This window comes from Carassius auratus, chromosome 27 (assembly GCF_003368295.1).
Source record: "Carassius auratus strain Wakin chromosome 27, ASM336829v1, whole genome shotgun sequence".
Taxonomy (NCBI): Eukaryota; Metazoa; Chordata; class Actinopteri; order Cypriniformes; family Cyprinidae; genus Carassius; species Carassius auratus.
The window spans coordinates 31,258,459-31,276,374 of NC_039269.1; the positions used below are offsets into that span (position 1 = coordinate 31,258,459).

General features: G+C 37.4%; 2 protein-coding genes across 2 annotated transcripts in view; both read right to left on the reverse strand.

Annotated features, from left to right (window-relative positions):
• Positions 1-4,243: 4,243 nt before the first annotated feature.
• Positions 4,244-7,274, reverse strand: LOC113046491 (putative protein TPRXL). Its single transcript, XM_026207333.1, has 4 exons — positions 7,202-7,274; positions 5,841-5,969; positions 4,555-5,264; positions 4,244-4,393 (listed from the first exon to the last, which is right to left on the reverse strand). The coding sequence occupies exons 1-4, from the start codon at positions 7,272-7,274 to the stop codon at positions 4,244-4,246; spliced, it is 1,062 nt and encodes a 353-aa protein (XP_026063118.1).
• Positions 7,275-7,536: 262 nt separating this feature from the next.
• The window catches only part of LOC113046492 (MAM and LDL-receptor class A domain-containing protein 1-like), a 29,070-nt gene continuing 18,690 nt past the window's right edge, over positions 7,537-17,916 (reverse strand). Inside the window, 36 exon segments of the mRNA XM_026207334.1 lie at positions 7,537-8,022; positions 8,473-8,593; positions 8,726-8,810; positions 8,925-9,184; positions 9,298-9,435; positions 9,580-9,684; positions 9,818-9,902; positions 10,028-10,287; positions 10,417-10,554; positions 10,732-10,836; positions 10,971-11,055; positions 11,163-11,422; positions 11,553-11,690; positions 11,870-11,974; positions 12,109-12,193; positions 12,301-12,560; positions 12,691-12,735; positions 12,738-12,827; positions 13,007-13,111; positions 13,247-13,331; positions 13,439-13,698; positions 13,812-13,949; positions 14,095-14,199; positions 14,334-14,418; positions 14,544-14,803; positions 14,933-15,070; positions 15,250-15,354; positions 15,489-15,573; positions 15,681-15,940; positions 16,071-16,208; positions 16,388-16,492; positions 16,627-16,711; positions 16,819-17,078; positions 17,192-17,329; positions 17,474-17,578; positions 17,713-17,797. Coding sequence (XP_026063119.1) covers positions 7,986-8,022; positions 8,473-8,593; positions 8,726-8,810; positions 8,925-9,184; positions 9,298-9,435; positions 9,580-9,684; positions 9,818-9,902; positions 10,028-10,287; positions 10,417-10,554; positions 10,732-10,836; positions 10,971-11,055; positions 11,163-11,422; positions 11,553-11,690; positions 11,870-11,974; positions 12,109-12,193; positions 12,301-12,560; positions 12,691-12,735; positions 12,738-12,827; positions 13,007-13,111; positions 13,247-13,331; positions 13,439-13,698; positions 13,812-13,949; positions 14,095-14,199; positions 14,334-14,418; positions 14,544-14,803; positions 14,933-15,070; positions 15,250-15,354; positions 15,489-15,573; positions 15,681-15,940; positions 16,071-16,208; positions 16,388-16,492; positions 16,627-16,711; positions 16,819-17,078; positions 17,192-17,329; positions 17,474-17,578; positions 17,713-17,797 — 4,944 coding nt within the window. The 3' untranslated portion in view covers positions 7,537-7,985.

Sequence of the window (17,916 nt, forward strand, 5' to 3'; positions counted from 1 at the left end):
TTACAAATATGTATAATTTTACATTTATATTTTTTTTAGAGTTCATATTATTGTGTGCTTTATATATAATGTAATACTTTATAAAAATGTATAGTGTAGACTTATTATTATGCAAAATTTTAACAAAACTAGTTATGAAAGTTTTCACCAACAAATATTACATTTAATAAATTGAACACATTTATGGAGGCATGTGACCATACACTTTCCTGATGAAAGGGGACTTTTTAAAGTTTTAAATATGTATTTCACTAGTTTTTGTGGTATTCATCTTTGAGTTGGTTTAGATCTTACCTCAGGATATGCTGTAAATAATGGGTGCACAACGTTGAAGCACTAACCACACAAACATCACACTACAATTTGTATTTTGCATAGAAATATGTACGTATTTAGTGCCTCCTTTATCCAACTGCAGTGTAATGTTTGTGATTATAAACACGCAATTAGGTTTAAGTTTTCTTGTTTGTTCAGTTACTCAGTTATCATCTTTAGACCTGATACTCATTTTTATCAACAGCTCTTTTATTTCTAGATTTAAATAGTGCTGTCGTGATTAATCGAATCCAAAATAAAAGTTTTTGTTTACATAATATATGTGTCTGTACTTCTATTTATTATGCATATATAAATACGCATACATGCATGTATATATTTCAGAAAAAATATGTTATGTTTATACATTTAAAATATTGATACATACAATAAATTATAACAATATAAATATAGCCTATACATGGAACTACTTTCAAAATATATACTGCACGTGTGTGTGTATATATGTATATATATATATATATATATATATATATATATATATATATATATATATATATATATATATATATATATATATATATATATATATATATACAGTATACACACACATATTATGTTATGTTGCGATGTTATCGCGATTAATCATCTGACAGTACTATAAAATGAAGTTTTTATTATATGCTAATTATATAGCCTACTAGATTGTTTGAGATTAGTTATAATAACCTGAAAAGCTATAGGCCAACAGAAACTTTATAATACAATTGCATATAACAATACAATATATTACCTGAAGAAATCAGGCGAGGTTCCATTGGGTTTGGCCCTCTAGTGCCATCTAGTGACACCATTTACACACCGCGTGCGCGCCGCGCGGAGGACCCGCCAAACACATGGACGGAGACCAGACGCTGAGGGTCAGGTAAAAAATTATTAAGTAGCCTACTTATTCTCACAGAGGTTCTGCTGCTCTAGAATAATAAATATGACTTGATGTGTTGGTCAGTAATATTTCTTGCTGATGTTTAGCGTTCGTATTCTGCGGTCTTCACATCGCTGCCTTCTCATCAAGGCCTCGAGGTGGAAAATGATCTGAAGCCGCAAAACAAACAGAGATAATACTCAAGTGTTATCTAAAATGAGTGTGCTAAATAATATCAGATTTAAAAATAAGTTCTCCCTTTGAACTCACAAAAATATAGAATGTGCAAAGTAACAGCCAAAACTATTGCTACAGTTAACTGTAACTTGAATAAAAATACTATGATAAGACATAACTAAATTAACAAATGACAGAAATTAACTATTTTCACACCAAAAGTTTTTGAAATATTGTTTTTCTTGTGGACCTTATGCTACTGAGGAGGAGATTGATTTTTGAAACCATTTACTTGCATTTACACATGTTGTACAGTCTATTGAGGTTTACTGGAAGTGTGTTAACAGACTGTAACCCACTTAGATTATTGGGAAACATAGTGAAAAGGGTCAATACAAACATGCATTAATACAATGAATATAGAAATGTATATGGTAACAGTAAAATACACATTTTACATAATCTAATATTGAGATCTAAGGTTGAGATGCAATTTGTATTTGTAGTCACATATTCTAAATAGAAAAAAACCTGTACTATCTTGGTTTTCAGAAGACATTTACCCTGCACTGATCACAAATTAACCAGATTTAAGCAAACAGCGGTGCTCTGGTAAAATTATTTGTAAAAGACACTTCCATCCTGCAAAGCCTTCAGCATTGCCTCCTCATTGGCTCTTGAGCGAACACGTTTAAGCTCTTCTGAGTCTTTTATTTGCTGTAGTTTCTCTTAAATGTTAAAGTCCCCTGCTCTCTTTCACAAAAATTTAAGGCCAGATTAAATAGTTTTGTGTTATTAAAAAAATTCTCCTTTCTGGTAATTTTTCCAAACATACTTCTCATACACAGAAACACATTCACAAAAAAAAAAAAAAAAAAAAAAAATTAAGCTCTTGTTTTTTTTTCTTTGCTATAGTTTTTTACAGGACTGAAGCATGCTTGTTACCTGAAACCTGGTCCAGGAACAATAAGAGGAGCCAGGAGTGAGCATCTGAGACCTTCATCTTAGTCCAGCTGAGTGTGCACTTTGCAGTTTTTTTTTTTTTTAACTAAAGCATTAGTAAAATCCACACTCAGAGACCAGCATCATTTCCATGTAAACATTTAGCTTTTTACATGCATCTCATTCAGGTTCATCTATAGAATGGAATTTAATATTTAATTGTTACTTCCTGTTTGTCTGAAGAAAAATACCAATCATCCAAATAAGAAAAGATTGCAGGAAAACTCTTCTATGGAACAATGCTGTAAAAATCTATATATTTATATATTTTCTGGAATATGTTTTGTCTTCAAGTAACTGACCCAAAGCAATTTGTAATATTTCCACAAACACCGTACATTTATTTATTTATTTTTTAAAGATTGCTTCCGTTACTGGCAGCCTAACACACATTTTCTGCTATGACCCATGGCATCAAGGTAGAAAGTTATGTTCCTCAAAAGAAAAAAAAATTGGTGGAATGCTGGAAAATTATTTTGCTTCAAAGAATGCACATTCAAAAATGTTTTGTATGTAATTCCAATTATTTTCTATGCGCAAAGTACGCAAGTAGATTTAAAATTCCATCACACTAAATTTAAACAAACTAAAAATGTAAATTTAAATATCCACAAAATCTGACACTTAACACATTAAAAAAATGAAATAAACAAAAAACATTGGAAAACAACAACATTTGTTTGGCCAAAAACAAACAAAAAAACCCCCTCAAAAATAATTCATATGGATTTCAGCATAACCAGATATTTGTTTCGGCTATGCATTTTTTTTTGTCTATAGTAATGAGAGCTTAGAGTATGTGAATTTGTTGTAAAGTCCAATTATGTTTTTATTCTTCTTGGACATATTTAATCAGATTTTATCCATTACATGTTTGACAAAATACAGTTTACAAAAAGCCTAGGTCTGTTCCAGTGAGTGGCTATTTACTCATGTTTATGTTGTAGTGCCACCTAGTGAAAAAGCACACTTCCATTGAGTAACATACTCAGAAAATTAGGTTTCTGTAAAACACAGAATATTCAGAAAAATTATATTTACATAGAGCAGCTATTGTGCCATGGATGTCGTGTTCAGTGAGGTGTTCATTTCACGTTTATTTTTCATAGCTGTGCTGTGTAACACTCGTAGCCTGCAGTCTTCAGCCTGCTGTCTCCTCATGACGGACTCCATGTGCAGAACAAACTGAACCAAGAGTAAAACAAAATATTACTTACAGTACTCTCTAATGTAAATGTGCTGTTGCCAGTGTTGTTAATTTATTAATGCTAGTCAACTATCAATGGATGAGTTTAATGTTTTAATACTAAACAAATTGTATTAACTGTTTATTCTGTCAAATTTTCATTAAAGTGCAGTTTTATTTAGCAGTAAAGCAGTAGCTTGGTTTTCAGAAGACATTTACCCTGCACTGGTGACAAATTACCCAAATTTAAGCAAACATCGGTGCTCTAGTAAAATGATTTGTGAAGGACACTTCCATCCTGCATAGCCTTCAGCATTGCCTCCTCATTGGCTCTTGAGCGAAAACACATGTTTAAGCTCGAAGTCTTTTATTTGCTGTAGTTTCTCTTAAATTTTACAGTCCACTGCTCTTTTTCACAAAAATTTAAGGCCAGATTAAATAGTTTTGTATTATTATATATATATAAAAAATCGAATTTCTGTTAATTTCTCTAAACATACTACTCATACACAGAACCACATTCACAGTAAAGCACATTTGTGCACTATTGAAAGTAATTTTAGGAATGACTTACATCCTGCACAGCCTTCAGTGTTGCTTGCATATTAGCCTTGGAGCGCACATACATATGCAGGCCTGTGGTCACTTTCTTATAATCCATAAATGGTTTTGATGGTCTAAATGATGGAAAGTTTGGGGAGGATGGCAAGATTGATGACGATGGGGGTGAAGATGATTCTGAGAATGATGGAGAGTTTGGGGATGATGACGGTGGTGATGACAGTAAGGATGATGGAAATAATGGCATGGTTGGTAATGATGGTGATCTAGTCATTGAAGTCAACGAGATTGGTGGAGAAAAAGAGGATGATGGTGCTGCTGTTGGTGGTAATAATGGTGGTGAGGTTATTGATGAAGACGGGGATGTTGGGGATGGTGAATTTGGTAATGAAGATGGAGTGAGTGATGACATTAGTATTGGTTTTGCTGAAAGTGTCATTGTTGAAGATGACAATGATGATGCAAATGGGGATAGTGGGACTGATGAAGATGCTGCTGTGGATGGTAAAGATGAAGAGGATGGTGGAGTTGATATTACTGAGGGTGTTGACAATGATAAAGATGGTGTTGATGGTGATGTAAGCTGTAAGTCTTTTAATGATGGTAAGGATGAGGTAGATGATGCAGAGGTTGTTGACATTGAGGGCTGTGCTGGTTGGGGCAATGTTGATGAAAATAGTTGCACTGATGAAGATGATGTAGATGATTTTATTGAAGAATAAGATGATGAGGACGATGATGATGCTGCTGATAGTGAGGGCTGTGCTGCTGGGGTTGATGATAAGTTTGTTGATGAGATCGTTGTGGTTGGTGATGATGAAGTCGATGGTGTTATAGTTAAAGATGGCGAGGTTGATGAAGTTTGTATTGAGGTTATTGCAGAAGATGGTGGCATTGAGGATGACAATGGTGTGGGTGATAATATCGCTACTGCCGACACTGGTAAAGATGAAGAGGATTTTGTTGATGGTGTAGAAGATGAGGATGATGGTGATGGTTTAATGGTGGGTGAGGATGATGACTGGGGTGAGATTGACACTGAAAGCTGTTGGAATGTTGGATGTGGCTGAAGCAATGGGGCTTTTGTTTCTGTTTGTGAAAGTATTGATGGTATAGATGTTGAGTTTGGTGGAGAAGCTAGAAATATGGACGGGTGTGGGGGAAAAAATCCATTAGTCACTGAATCTGATGGAGTTTGTTTCATCACTGAAAAAGTCTAAACTGATTCAAGCAGTATTTGGTTTGTATATCTATCATATCATTATAAATTTGGTAAAATTTCTTTGTAAGGCACAAAAAAAAAAACTACCACAAAATAAATCATACACTAGTACCTTTGTACATTTTGTCACTTTTTTATCACGTACTGCCCTCTAGTGGTTAAAAAAAAACAGTACTGGGGAGTTTCTATGAAAGGGATCCTCAATTCTGGCCCACTATCCTGCAGAGTTTAGTTCTAACCCTAACCAAACACACCTGAGCATGCTAAATGTCAAGGTTGGAGTTAAACTCTGCAATGCATTTGCCTTCCAGGGCAAAATTTGAAGAACCCAGCTGACCTATGACATTGAAGAGCTTTGGCCCCAGGCTGTTTTTAAACTTTTTTTTTTTTAATTGTTTACCTAGAGTACCCCATCTCAAATTTGAATGCAAAATCAACTTTTGACAAATTATTATTTATTATATTTATGTGTTGAGAGTATTTATTCTTACGATTGCATATCTGATTGTAGTCAGAACAGCAGTCTCCGAGTATGATGCAGAACTCATCACAATAGCACTCTCGTCTGCAGTTGTCATCCCTGCCAAGACAGCAGAGCACTGTGGGCACTGAACACAGGGCTGAAAGATAAAACACCCAAGATGAATGCAGAGCTGAATTCAGCTCTTAGAATGATCAACATCCTTTCCTATTTTTTCCTTAGGTTTTGTTCATTGCTACACATTTTAGTGCTATGTAAGAAATCAAAGAAATTTAAAAAAGGAAAAATTCAAATAGGATTGTTTGTAGTACTTTACAGTAATATTTAAATACTCTTTAAATTATGTATACACACACACATATAAAATACTTGTGCATTTTATATTCGGATGTGCAAAAACACTTAAGCAAATGCATACGTTTCATCCAGTGTAATTGTGACCTCCATGTTAAACAAATAAATACATTTGTAAATAAATGTGTGTGGATTAATCACAGTACATTAAGATAGACAAAAATAAATACATTTTGTTTTTAGGAATAAAATGATGGTGAATAATGATATGAAATAAAATTAGACCATTTGGTGTATGCAAGTCCTGCTTAATAAAGACTAACCTAATGGGGAAGTCGTGGCCTAATGGTTAGAGGGTTAGACTCCCAATCGAAGGGTTGTGAGTTCTAGTCTCGGGCCGGCAGGAATTGTGGGTGGGGGGAGTGCATGTACAGTTCTCTCTCCACCTTCAATACCATGACTTAGGTGCCCTTGAGCAAGGCATTGAACCCCCAACTGCTCCCCGGGCGCCGCAGCACAAATGGCTGCCCACTGCTCCAGGTGTGTGCTCACAGTGTGTGTGTGTGTGTGTGTGTTCACTGCTCTGTGTGTGTGCATTTCGGATGGGTTAAATGCAGAGCACAAATTCTGAGTATGGGTCACCATACTTGGCTGAATGTCACTTCACTTTCAATGTCACTTCACTAATCTATTTTTTATTTATACAGTAAAGATCGTTGTTTTACATTTATTACACTTTTGTACTGTTTTCTACTGTTGTACATGCCTTAAAAATGTAAACTAGCTTGATTAATTTGAATCAAGAAATCGAGAAATTTCACAGCTATGAAAAATTCTGGTATCATAAATCACATGAAATACTGCTACTTTAGATAAAAATCTAGACACAAATAGATTCAAATAGATGCACTTAAATGTACAGTTTTGAATTTTTGTTCCAGGTGTCTGAATTTAGTGCCTTGCCGTACACAAAGGGAGGTTTTCCCTTGTGGCTATCTTATATGAATTTATTGTTACCTGTAGTTTCTCACAGAACATGTGTATACATGCAGCTGACCTGGAGAGTGTCTGACTTACCTGACGCCAGATTCTCCTTTCTTTGGTGCAGAAGCAGTAAAAGAAGCCAGAAACGGACAACTAAAACCTTCATCCTGTTCAGGTAAATGTGTCCAACTCAACTCACTTCACTAAATGTTTAAATAGAGCTGCTGAGATTTCTTGAGGCTACATACTGTTTTGCATCTGCATCTTGCTAAACCGGTTTTGCTGGATATAAAAGTCACTTAGCATTACACTTAAATTCTGAAAGTATGACAGGAATGCTGGAAAACTATTTTGTAACATCAAAATAATTTGCAGAATCATACAAAATCACAAAGTTAAAAAATAAAAGGACCTTCAGAAGATTTACTCAATGAAATTAATGTTTATTAAATGAAAGACAAAAACACAGACTTACAGATAACATGCATGCACATAAAACATTCAGCAACAAGAATTTAGCTAGTTTTATAAATGATAAAACAGATTAATTGTTGAAAATTAAAATAAGTATTCAGGCGTTATATGGATGTTTAAATATTTGTGTAACATTCTCATGATCAATGTAAAGTGGTTACTCTGCTAGGAGACGTAAACTTGAGGAAGAAAAAAAAAATCACAGTGATTTTAGGGGAAAACGCATCTTTTTTGTAAATCATAATATGAAATAACGATGTAAAAGATATTTCCTAGAAAAACAACACCTCAAATGACCTTGCTAAAACTGGTCTGAGTAGCTCTTGAGCTTTGATGTTGAGTGGGTTCATATTGACAGATGACAGGTGCTTTCAGCTAATGGTTTGCCTCGTAGTGTTCCAGCTCAAGCCCGAGAACGTTCCCTAAACAGTAGTGACCGCCTGCATACCAAAGATTATAGGCAAATTAACTGATGTCAACAAACAAACAAACAAAAAACAGCTAACACGAGTAGTTCTTAAACAGATGCATAATTTTCCTCATATTATATATGAGCAGAAAGGAGGACAGATATCAAAACAAAACATGCAATACAGTAAATGTCTTAAATGTATAACTATATAAAATGCACCACAAAAAGTATTTAATAATGACTCTCTCACATATATACATGGCTTTTAATCAGTTCATAATCATATTGAATTAATTGTATATGGTAAATAATTTACACACACTCACTCTCTCTCTCACACACACACACACATACATATATATATATATATATATATATATATATATATATATATATATATATATATATACACACACACACACACACACACACACACACACACACACATATACATATATATATATATAAGGCTCTCTACCTTCTTCTTGCTGTGATTTTGTCATATGTTGCTTTCCAGCTTTCTTTCTTAGCCACCTCCTCATCCATGATATTTTCGCTTATGCTGTCATAATTTCCATGCGTCTCCAAGAGAGTGATCTCTGCAGAGACAGAAAGAGGTTTCGCTGGAATGCTTAGTTATTGGATTTAGATAATGTGTATTAAATCGATTGAAAATTCTGAACACATTAGGCTTTTTATACTAAGGGCCTCCAGACACACGTGGAACATACCGCTACAGGCTCCTCTGTGCAGTGAGACGTCATCAATGGCAACATCTGACCGGGCTGAGCTTCCTCTACGCCCCTCAAAGATCACCTGATAGAACAATAACAGATTTTCTATGTCTCCTTATTGTCCCTGTCCAAATATTTCTTGTCATACTGTAGTTTATTTAATTTAACACAAAGTATTCCAAGAAGATTCACTGACCTGGAACTTAACATCTGGTCTCAGGTCCACCCGTGCAAGATGCCACATGTTTCCTTGGTCTTCTCTCATTCTCCACACCTCTTTAGCCACATTGCCATATTGCAGCAGGTAGACACTCAGTCCCATGGTCCAGCTGGAGCCATACATGTGATACCAGAACTGAAGACACTGAGGTTGAGGATCAGCACATTCTGCACTGAGGAGACGGGCCGTGTCGCCATGGACAGCACTGTCACCCTCAATGTACATGTAAAACCCACCTGGAACAGAAGTTGTTAAAACAATTATTAATTTATTGATGCAAAAGAATTCATGTAATGATTTTGATGTTAAAATGGTAGAATGACCTGAAGATCTAGAAATCAAGACCTACTTCCTGTTGTGTGGTCAGAGGAGGGACCAGTCATTGATGTGGGGGTGGAGCCTCCATTTCTTGTCCAATCAAAAACGTCAGTTGCCAGCTGAGTCCAAGCACAAATGTCTTTTTCAAAATCACAGTCGATGCTACAAGCTGGAGGAAAGAAGCAAAGTTCATTCATTTATAACTGAATTACATATGAAGGAAGATTCAGAGATTTCAACATGAGTGTTAATTTTTGGCATCATCAATCATTACAAAATGTGATCACACTACAATTGTGGATAGTGAGCTTACAAGCTGAGGTGTTTGGTATTTCTGCAGTTTGGATGGGTGCAGGTTGTGGCATTATTGCAGCTGGTGGCAATGGAACTGAAGATGGAGCTGCCTGGTTTGGTAAATCTGAAAGACATTTACAACTATTTAAATAAAGTTAAGAACCCTTTTGCAAAATGATGTCGTTGTTCTACTGAGTGAGTTGGTTTTTATTTAATCTTAATGTTTTACTAAGTGCCGCTGCAGTGTAGAAACATACCGCTACAGGCTCCTCTGTGCAGTGAGACATCATCAATGGCAACATCTGACCGGGCTGAGCTTCCTCTACGCCCCTCAAAGATCACCTGATAGAACAATTACAGATTTTTATCTGAATAACAGTCTCCTAAGTGTCACTGCTGAGATATTTCTAGTTATAGTGTATTGCATCTCATTTAACATATAAAGCATTCCAAGAAGATTCACTGACCTGGAACTTAACATCTGGTCTCAGGTCCACCCGTGCAAGATGCCACATGTTTCCTTGGTCTTCTCTCATTCTCCACACCTCTTTAGCCACATTGCCATATTGCAGCAGGTAGACACTCAGTCCCATGGTCCAGCTGGAGCCATACATGTGATACCAGAACTGAAGACACTGAGGTTGAGGATCAGCACATTCTGCACTGAGGAGACGGGCCGTGTCGCCATGGACAGCACTGTCACCCTCAATGTACATGTAAAACCCACCTGGAAAAGGAAAAAAAAAATTATTGAACAAAGAAATTGTCATATAATTTGTGCAACAGTACTATTAATTTGGTGATCTTAAAAAACTGCTTTAATTTTTATGCTGTAGCTCTAGAAAATAGGACCTACTTCCTGTTGTGTGGTCAGAGGAGGGACCAGTCATTGATGTGGGGGTGGAGCCTCCATTTCTTGTCCAATCAAAAACGTCAGTCGCCAACTGAGTCCAAGTGCAAATGTCTTTTTCAAAATCACAGCTGATGCCACAAGCTAGAAAAAAAAGTAAATTTAATTAATTTATATTTGAAATACATAAGCAGGTATTTGACAAAGAGCTGTCATGTGTCTTTCTGAAAACAAAGGAAGATTTAATTGTGAGTGTTATTTCATGGCATCATCAATCATTACAGAATGTCATCTCGTTGTGTTGTTCGATAGTGAGCTTACAAGCTGAGGTGTTTGGTATTTCTGCAGTTTGGATGGGTGCAGGTTGTGGCATCATTGCAGCTGGTGGCAATGGAACTGAAGATGGAGCTGCCTGGTTTGGTAAATCTGAAAGATATTTACTACTGTTTAAACATTAAGTTACACTTTTAGCAAAACATAGTAGTCATTTTGCTGAGTAAGTTGACTTGATTTTAAAGCTGAATGTTTTTACTAAGTTCTGCTGCAGTGTAGAAACATACCGCTACAGGCTCCTCTGTGCAGTGAGACGTCATCAATGGCAACATCTGACCGGGCTGAGCTTCCTCTACGCCCCTCAAAGATCACCTGATAGAACATTAACAGATTTACCTTTCCCTCTTAAATGTCTCTGCTCAAACATTCTAAGTTATAGATTAGTGTTTAAAATTTAAAGCATTCTAAAATATACTGACCTGGAACTTAACATCTGGTCTCAGGTCCACCCGTGCAAGATGCCACATGTTTCCTTGGTCTTCTCTCATTCTCCACACCTCTTTAGCCACATTGCCATATTGCAGCAGGTAGACACTCAGTCCCATGGTCCAGCTGGAGCCATACATGTGATACCAGAACTGAAGACACTGAGGTTGAGGATCAGCACATTCTGCACTGAGGAGACGGGCCGTGTCGCCATGGACGGCACTGTCACCCTCAATGTACATGTAAAACCCACCTGGAAAATGAAAAATAAAAATTATTGAACAAAGAAATTGTCATATAATTTGTGCAACAATACTATTAATTTGGTGATCTTAAAAAACTGCTTTAATTTTTATGCTGTAGCTCTAGAAAATAGGACCTACTTCCTGTTGTGTGGTCAGAGGAGGGACCAGTCATTGATGTGGGGGTGGAGCCTCCATTTCTTGTCCAATCAAAAACGTCAGTCGCCAACTGAGTCCAAGTGCAAATGTCTTTTTCAAAATCACAGCTGATGCCACAAGCTAGAAAAAAATAAGTAAATTAAATTAATTTACATTTGAAATACATAAGCAGGTATTTGACAAAGAGCTGTCATGTGTCTTTCTGAAAACAAAGGAAGATTTAATTGTGAGTGTTATTTTATGGCATCATCAATCATTACAGAATTTTATCTCGTTGTGTTGTTCGATAGTGAGCTTACAAGCTGAGGTGTTTGGTATTTCTGCAGTTTGGATGGGTGCAGGTTGTGGCATCATTGCAGCTGGTGGCAATGGAACTGAAGATGGAGCTGCCTGGTTTGGTAAATCTGAAAGACATTTACAACTATTTACATAAAGTTAAGGACCCTTTTGCAAAATGATGTCGTTGTTCTACTGAGTGAGTTGGTTTTTATTTAATCTTAATGTTTTTACTAAGTGCCGCTGCAGTGTAGAAACATACCGCTACAGGCTCCTCTGTGCAGTGAGACGTCATCAATGGCAACATCTGACCGGGCTGAGCTTCCTCTACGCCCCTCAAAGATCACCTGATAGAACAATTACAGATTTACCTTTCCCTCTTAAATGTCTCTGCTCAAACATTCTAAGTTATAGATTAGTGTTTAAAATTTAAAGCATTCTAAAATATACTGACCTGGAACTTAACATCTGGTCTCAGGTCCACCCGTGCAAGATGCCACATGTTTCCTTGGTCTTCTCTCATTCTCCACACCTCTTTAGCCACATTGCCATATTGCAGCAGGTAGACACTCAGTCCCATGGTCCAGCTGGAGCCATACATGTGATACCAGAACTGAAGACACTGAGGTTGAGGATCAGCACATTCTGCACTGAGGAGACGGGCCGTGTCGCCATGGACGGCACTGTCACCCTCAATGTACATGTAAAACCCACCTGGAAAAGGAAAAATAAAAATTATTGAACAAAGAAATTGTCATATAATTTGTGCAACAATACTATTAATTTGGTGATCTTAAAAAACTGCTTTAATTTTTATGCTGTAGCTCTAGAAAATAGGACCTACTTCCTGTTGTGTGGTCAGAGGAGGGACCAGTCATTGATGTGGGGTGGAGCCTCCATTTCTTGTCCAATCAAAAACGTCAGTCGCCAACTGAGTCCAAGTGCAAATGTCTTTTTCAAAATCACAGCTGATGCCACAAGCTAGAAAAAAATAAGTAAATTAAATTAATTTACATTTGAAATACATAAGCAGGTATTTGACAAAGAGCTGTCATGTGTCTTTCTGAAAACAAAGGAAGATTTAATTGTGAGTGTTATTTTATGGCATCATCAATCATTACAGAATTTTATCTCGTTGTGTTGTTCGATAGTGAGCTTACAAGCTGAGGTGTTTGGTATTTCTGCAGTTTGGATGGGTGCAGGTTGTGGCATCATTGCAGCTGGTGGCAATGAAACTGAAGATGGAGCTGCCTGGTTTGGTAAATCTGAAAGACATTTACAACTATTTACATAAAGTTAAGAACCCTTTTGCAAAATGATGTCGTTGTTCTACTGAGTGAGTTGGTTTTTAATTAAATCTTAATGTTTTTACTAAGTGCCGCTGCAGTGTAGAAACATACCGCTACAGGCTCCTCTGTGCAGTGAGACATCATCAATGGCAACATCTGACCGGGCTGAGCTTCCTCTACGCCCCTCAAAGATCACCTGATAGAACAATTACAGATTTACCTTTCCCTCTTAAATGTCTCTGCTCAAACATTCTAAGTTATAGATTAGTGTTTAAAATTTAAAGCATTCTAAAATATACTGACCTGGAACTTAACATCTGGTCTCAGGTCCACCCATGCAAGATGCCACATGTTTCCTTGGTCTTCTCTCATTCTCCACACCTCTTTAGCCACATTGCCATATTGCAGCAGGTAGACACTCAGTCCCATGGTCCAGCTGGAGCCATACATGTGATACCAGAACTGAAGACACTGAGGTTGAGGATCAGCACATTCTGCACTGAGGAGACGGGCCGTGTCGCCATGGACGGCACTGTCACCCTCAATGTACATGTAAAACCCACCTGGAACAGAAGTTGTTAAAACAATTATTAATTTATTGATGCAAAATAATTCATGTAATGATTTTGATGTTAAAATGGTAGAATGACCTGAAGATCTAGAAATCAAGACCTACTTCCTGTTGTGTGGTCAGAGGAGGGACCAGTCATTGATGTGGGGGTGGAGCCTCCATTTCTTGTCCAATCAAAAACGTCAGTTGCCAGCTGAGTCCAAGCACAAATGTGTTTTTCAAAATCACAGTCGATGCTACAAGCTGGAGGAAAGAAGCAAAGTTCATTCATTTATAACTGAATTACATATGAAGGAAGATTTTAGAGATTTCAACATGAGTGTTCATTTTTGGCATCATCAATAATTACAAAATATGATCACACTGTAATTGTGGATAGTGAGCTTACAAGCTGAGGTGTTTGGTATTTCTGCAGTTTGGATGGGTGCAGGTTGTGGCATTATTGCAGCTGGTGGCAATGGAACTGAAGATGGAGCTGCCTGGTTTGGTAAATCTGAAAGACATTTACAACTATTTACATAAAGTTAAGAACCCTTTTGCAAAATGATGTCGTTGTTCTACTGAGTGAGTTGGTTTTTATTTAATCTTAATGTTTTTACTAAGTGCCGCTGCAGTGTAGAAACATACCGCTACAGGCTCCTCTGTGCAGTGAGACATCATCAATGGCAACATCTGACCGGGCTGAGCTTCCTCTACGCCCCTCAAAGATCACCTGATAGAACAATTACAGATTTTTATCTGAATAACAGTCTCCTAAGTGTCACTGCTGAGATATTTCTAGTTATAGTGTATTGCATCTCATTTAACATATAAAGCATTCCAAGAAGATTCACTGACCTGGAACTTAACATCTGGTCTCAGGTCCACCCGTGCAAGATGCCACATGTTTCCTTGGTCTTCTCTCATTCTCCACACCTCTTTAGCCACATTGCCATATTGCAGCAGGTAGACGCTCAGTCCCATGGTCCAGCTGGAGCCATACATGTGATACCAGAACTGAAGACACTGAGGTTGAGGATCAGCACATTCTGCACTGAGGAGACGGGCCGTGTCGCCATGGACGGCACTGTCACCCTCAATGTACATGTAAAACCCACCTGGAAAAGGAAAAAAAAAATTATTGAACAAAGAAATTGTCATATAATTTGTGCAACAGTACTATTAATTTGGTGATCTTAAAAAACTGCTTTAATTTTTATGCTGTAGCTCTAGAAAATAGGACCTACTTCCTGTTGTGTGGTCAGAGGAGGGACCAGTCATTGATGTGGGGGTGGAGCCACCATTTCTTGTCCAATCAAAAACGTCAGTCGCCAACTGAGTCCAAGCACAAATGTCTTTTTCAAAATCACAGCTGATGCCACAAGCTAGAAAAAAATAAGTAAATTAAATTAATTTATATTTGAAATACATAAGCAGGTATTTGACAAAGAGCTGTCATGTGTCTTTCTGAAAACAAAGGAAGATTTAATTGTGAGTGTTATTTCATGGCATCATCAATCATTACAGAATTTTATCTCGTTGTGTTGTTCGATAGTGAGCTTACAAGCTGAGGTGTTTGGTATTTCTGCAGTTTGGATGGGTGCAGGTTGTGGCATCATTGCAGCTGGTGGCAATGGAACTGAAGATGGAGCTGCCTGGTTTGGTAAATCTGAAAGATATTTACTACTGTTTAAACATTAAGTTACACTTTTAGCAAAACATAGTAGTCATTTTGCTGAGTAAGTTGACTTGATTTTAAAGCTGAATGTTTTTACTAAGTTCTGCTGCAGTGTAGAAACATACCGCTACAGGCTCCTCTGTGCAGTGAGACGTCATCAATGGCAACATCTGACCGGGCTGAGCTTCCTCTACGCCCCTCAAAGATCACCTGATAGAACATTAACAGATTTACCTTTCCCTCTTAAATGTCTCTGCTCAAGCATTCTAAGTTATAGATTAGTGTTTAAAATTTAAAGCATTCTAAAATATACTGACCTGGAACTTAACATCTGGTCTCAGGTCCACCCGTGCAAGATGCCACATGTTTCCTTGGTCTTCTCTCATTCTCCACACCTCTTTAGCCACATTGCCATATTGCAGCAGGTAGACACTCAGTCCCATGGTCCAGCTGGAGCCATACATGTGATACCAGAACTGAAGACACTGAGGTTGAGGATCAGCACATTCTGCACTGAGGAGACGGGCCGTGTCGCCATGGACGGCACTGTCACCCTCAATGTACATGTAAAACCCACCTGGAAAAGGAAAAATAAAAATTATTGAACAAAGAAATTGTCATATAATTTGTGCAACAGTACTATTAATTTGGTGATGTTAAAAAATTGCTTTAATTTTTATGCTGTAGCTCTAGAAAATAGGACCTACTTCCTGTTGTGTGGTCAGAGGAGGGACCAGTCATTGATGTGGGGGTGGAGCCTCCATTTCTTGTCCAATCAAAAACGTCAGTCGCCAACTGAGTCCAAGTGCAAATGTCTTTTTCAAAATCACAGCTGATGCCACAAGCTAGAAAAAAATAAGTAAATTTAATTAATTTACATTTGAAATACATAAGCAGGTACTTGACAAAGAGCTGTCTTGTGTCTTTCTGAAAACAAAGGAAGATTTAATTGTGAGTGTTATTTTATGGCATCATCAATCATTACAGAATGTCATCTCGTTGTGTTGTTCGATAGTGAGCTTACAAGCTGAGGTGTTTGGTATTTCTGCAGTTTGGATGGGTGCAGGTTGTGGCATCATTGCAGCTGGTGGCAATGGAACTGAAGATGGAGCTGCCTGGTTTGGTAAATCTGAAAGATATTTACAACTGTTTAAACATTAAGTTAAACTTTTAGCAAAACATAGTAGTCATTTTGCTGAGTAAGTTGACTTGATTTTAAAGCTGAATGTTTTTACTAAGTTCTGCTGCAGTGTAGAAACATACCGCTACAGGCTCCTCTGTGCAGTGAGACGTCATCAATGGCAACATCTGACCGGGCAGAGCTTCCTCTACGCCCCTCAAAGATCACCTGATAGAACAATAACAGATTTACCTTTCCCTCTTAAATGTCTCTGCTCAAACATTCTAAGTTATAGATTAGTGTTTAAAATTTAAAGCATTTTAAAATATACTGACCTGGAACTTAACATCTGGTCTCAGGTCCACCCGTGCAAGATGCCACATGTTTCCTTGGTCTTCTCTCATTCTCCACACCTCTTTAGCCACATTGCCATATTGCAGCAGGTAGACACTCAGTCCCATGGTCCAGCTGGAGCCATACATGTGATACCAGAACTGAAGACACTGAGGTTGAGGATCAGCACATTCTGCACTGAGGAGACGGGCCGTGTCGCCATGGACAGCACTGTCACCCTCAATGTACATGTAAAACCCACCTGGAACAGAAGTTGTTAAAACAATTATTAATTTATTGATGCAAAAGAATTCATGTAATGATTTTGATGTTAAAATGGTAGAATGACCTGAAGATCTAGAAATCAAGACCTACTTCCTGTTGTGTGGTCAGAGGAGGGACCAGTCATTGATGTGGGGGTGGAGCCTCCATTTCTTGTCCAATCAAAAACGTCAGTTGCCAGCTGAGTCCAAGCACAAATGTCTTTTTCAAAATCACAGTCAATGCTACAAGCTGGAGGAAAGAAGCAAAGTTCATTCATTTATAACTGAATTACATATGAAGGAAGATTCAGAGATTTCAACATGAGTGTTAATTTTTGGCATCATCAATCATTACAAAATGTGATCACACTACAATTGTGGATAGTGAGCTTACAAGCTGAGGTGTTTGGTATTTCTGCAGTTTGGATGGGTGCAGGTTGTGGCATCATTGCAGCTGGTGGCAATGGAACTGAAGATGGAGCTGCCTGGTTTGGTAAATCTGAAAGACATTTACAACTATTTACATAAAGTTAAGAACCCTTTTGCAAAATGATGTCGTTGTTCTACTGAGTGAGTTGGTTTTTATTTAATCTTAATGTTTTTACTAAGTGCCGCTACAGAGTAGAAACATACCGCTACAGGCTCCTCTGTGCAGTGAGACATCATCAATGGCAACATCTGACCGGGCTGAGCTTCCTCTACGCCCCTCAAAGATCACCTGATAGAACAATTACAGATTTTTATCTGAATAACAGTCTCCTAAGTGTCACTGCTGAGATATTTCTAGTTATAGTGTATTGCATCTCATTTAACATATAAAGCATTCCAAGAAGATTC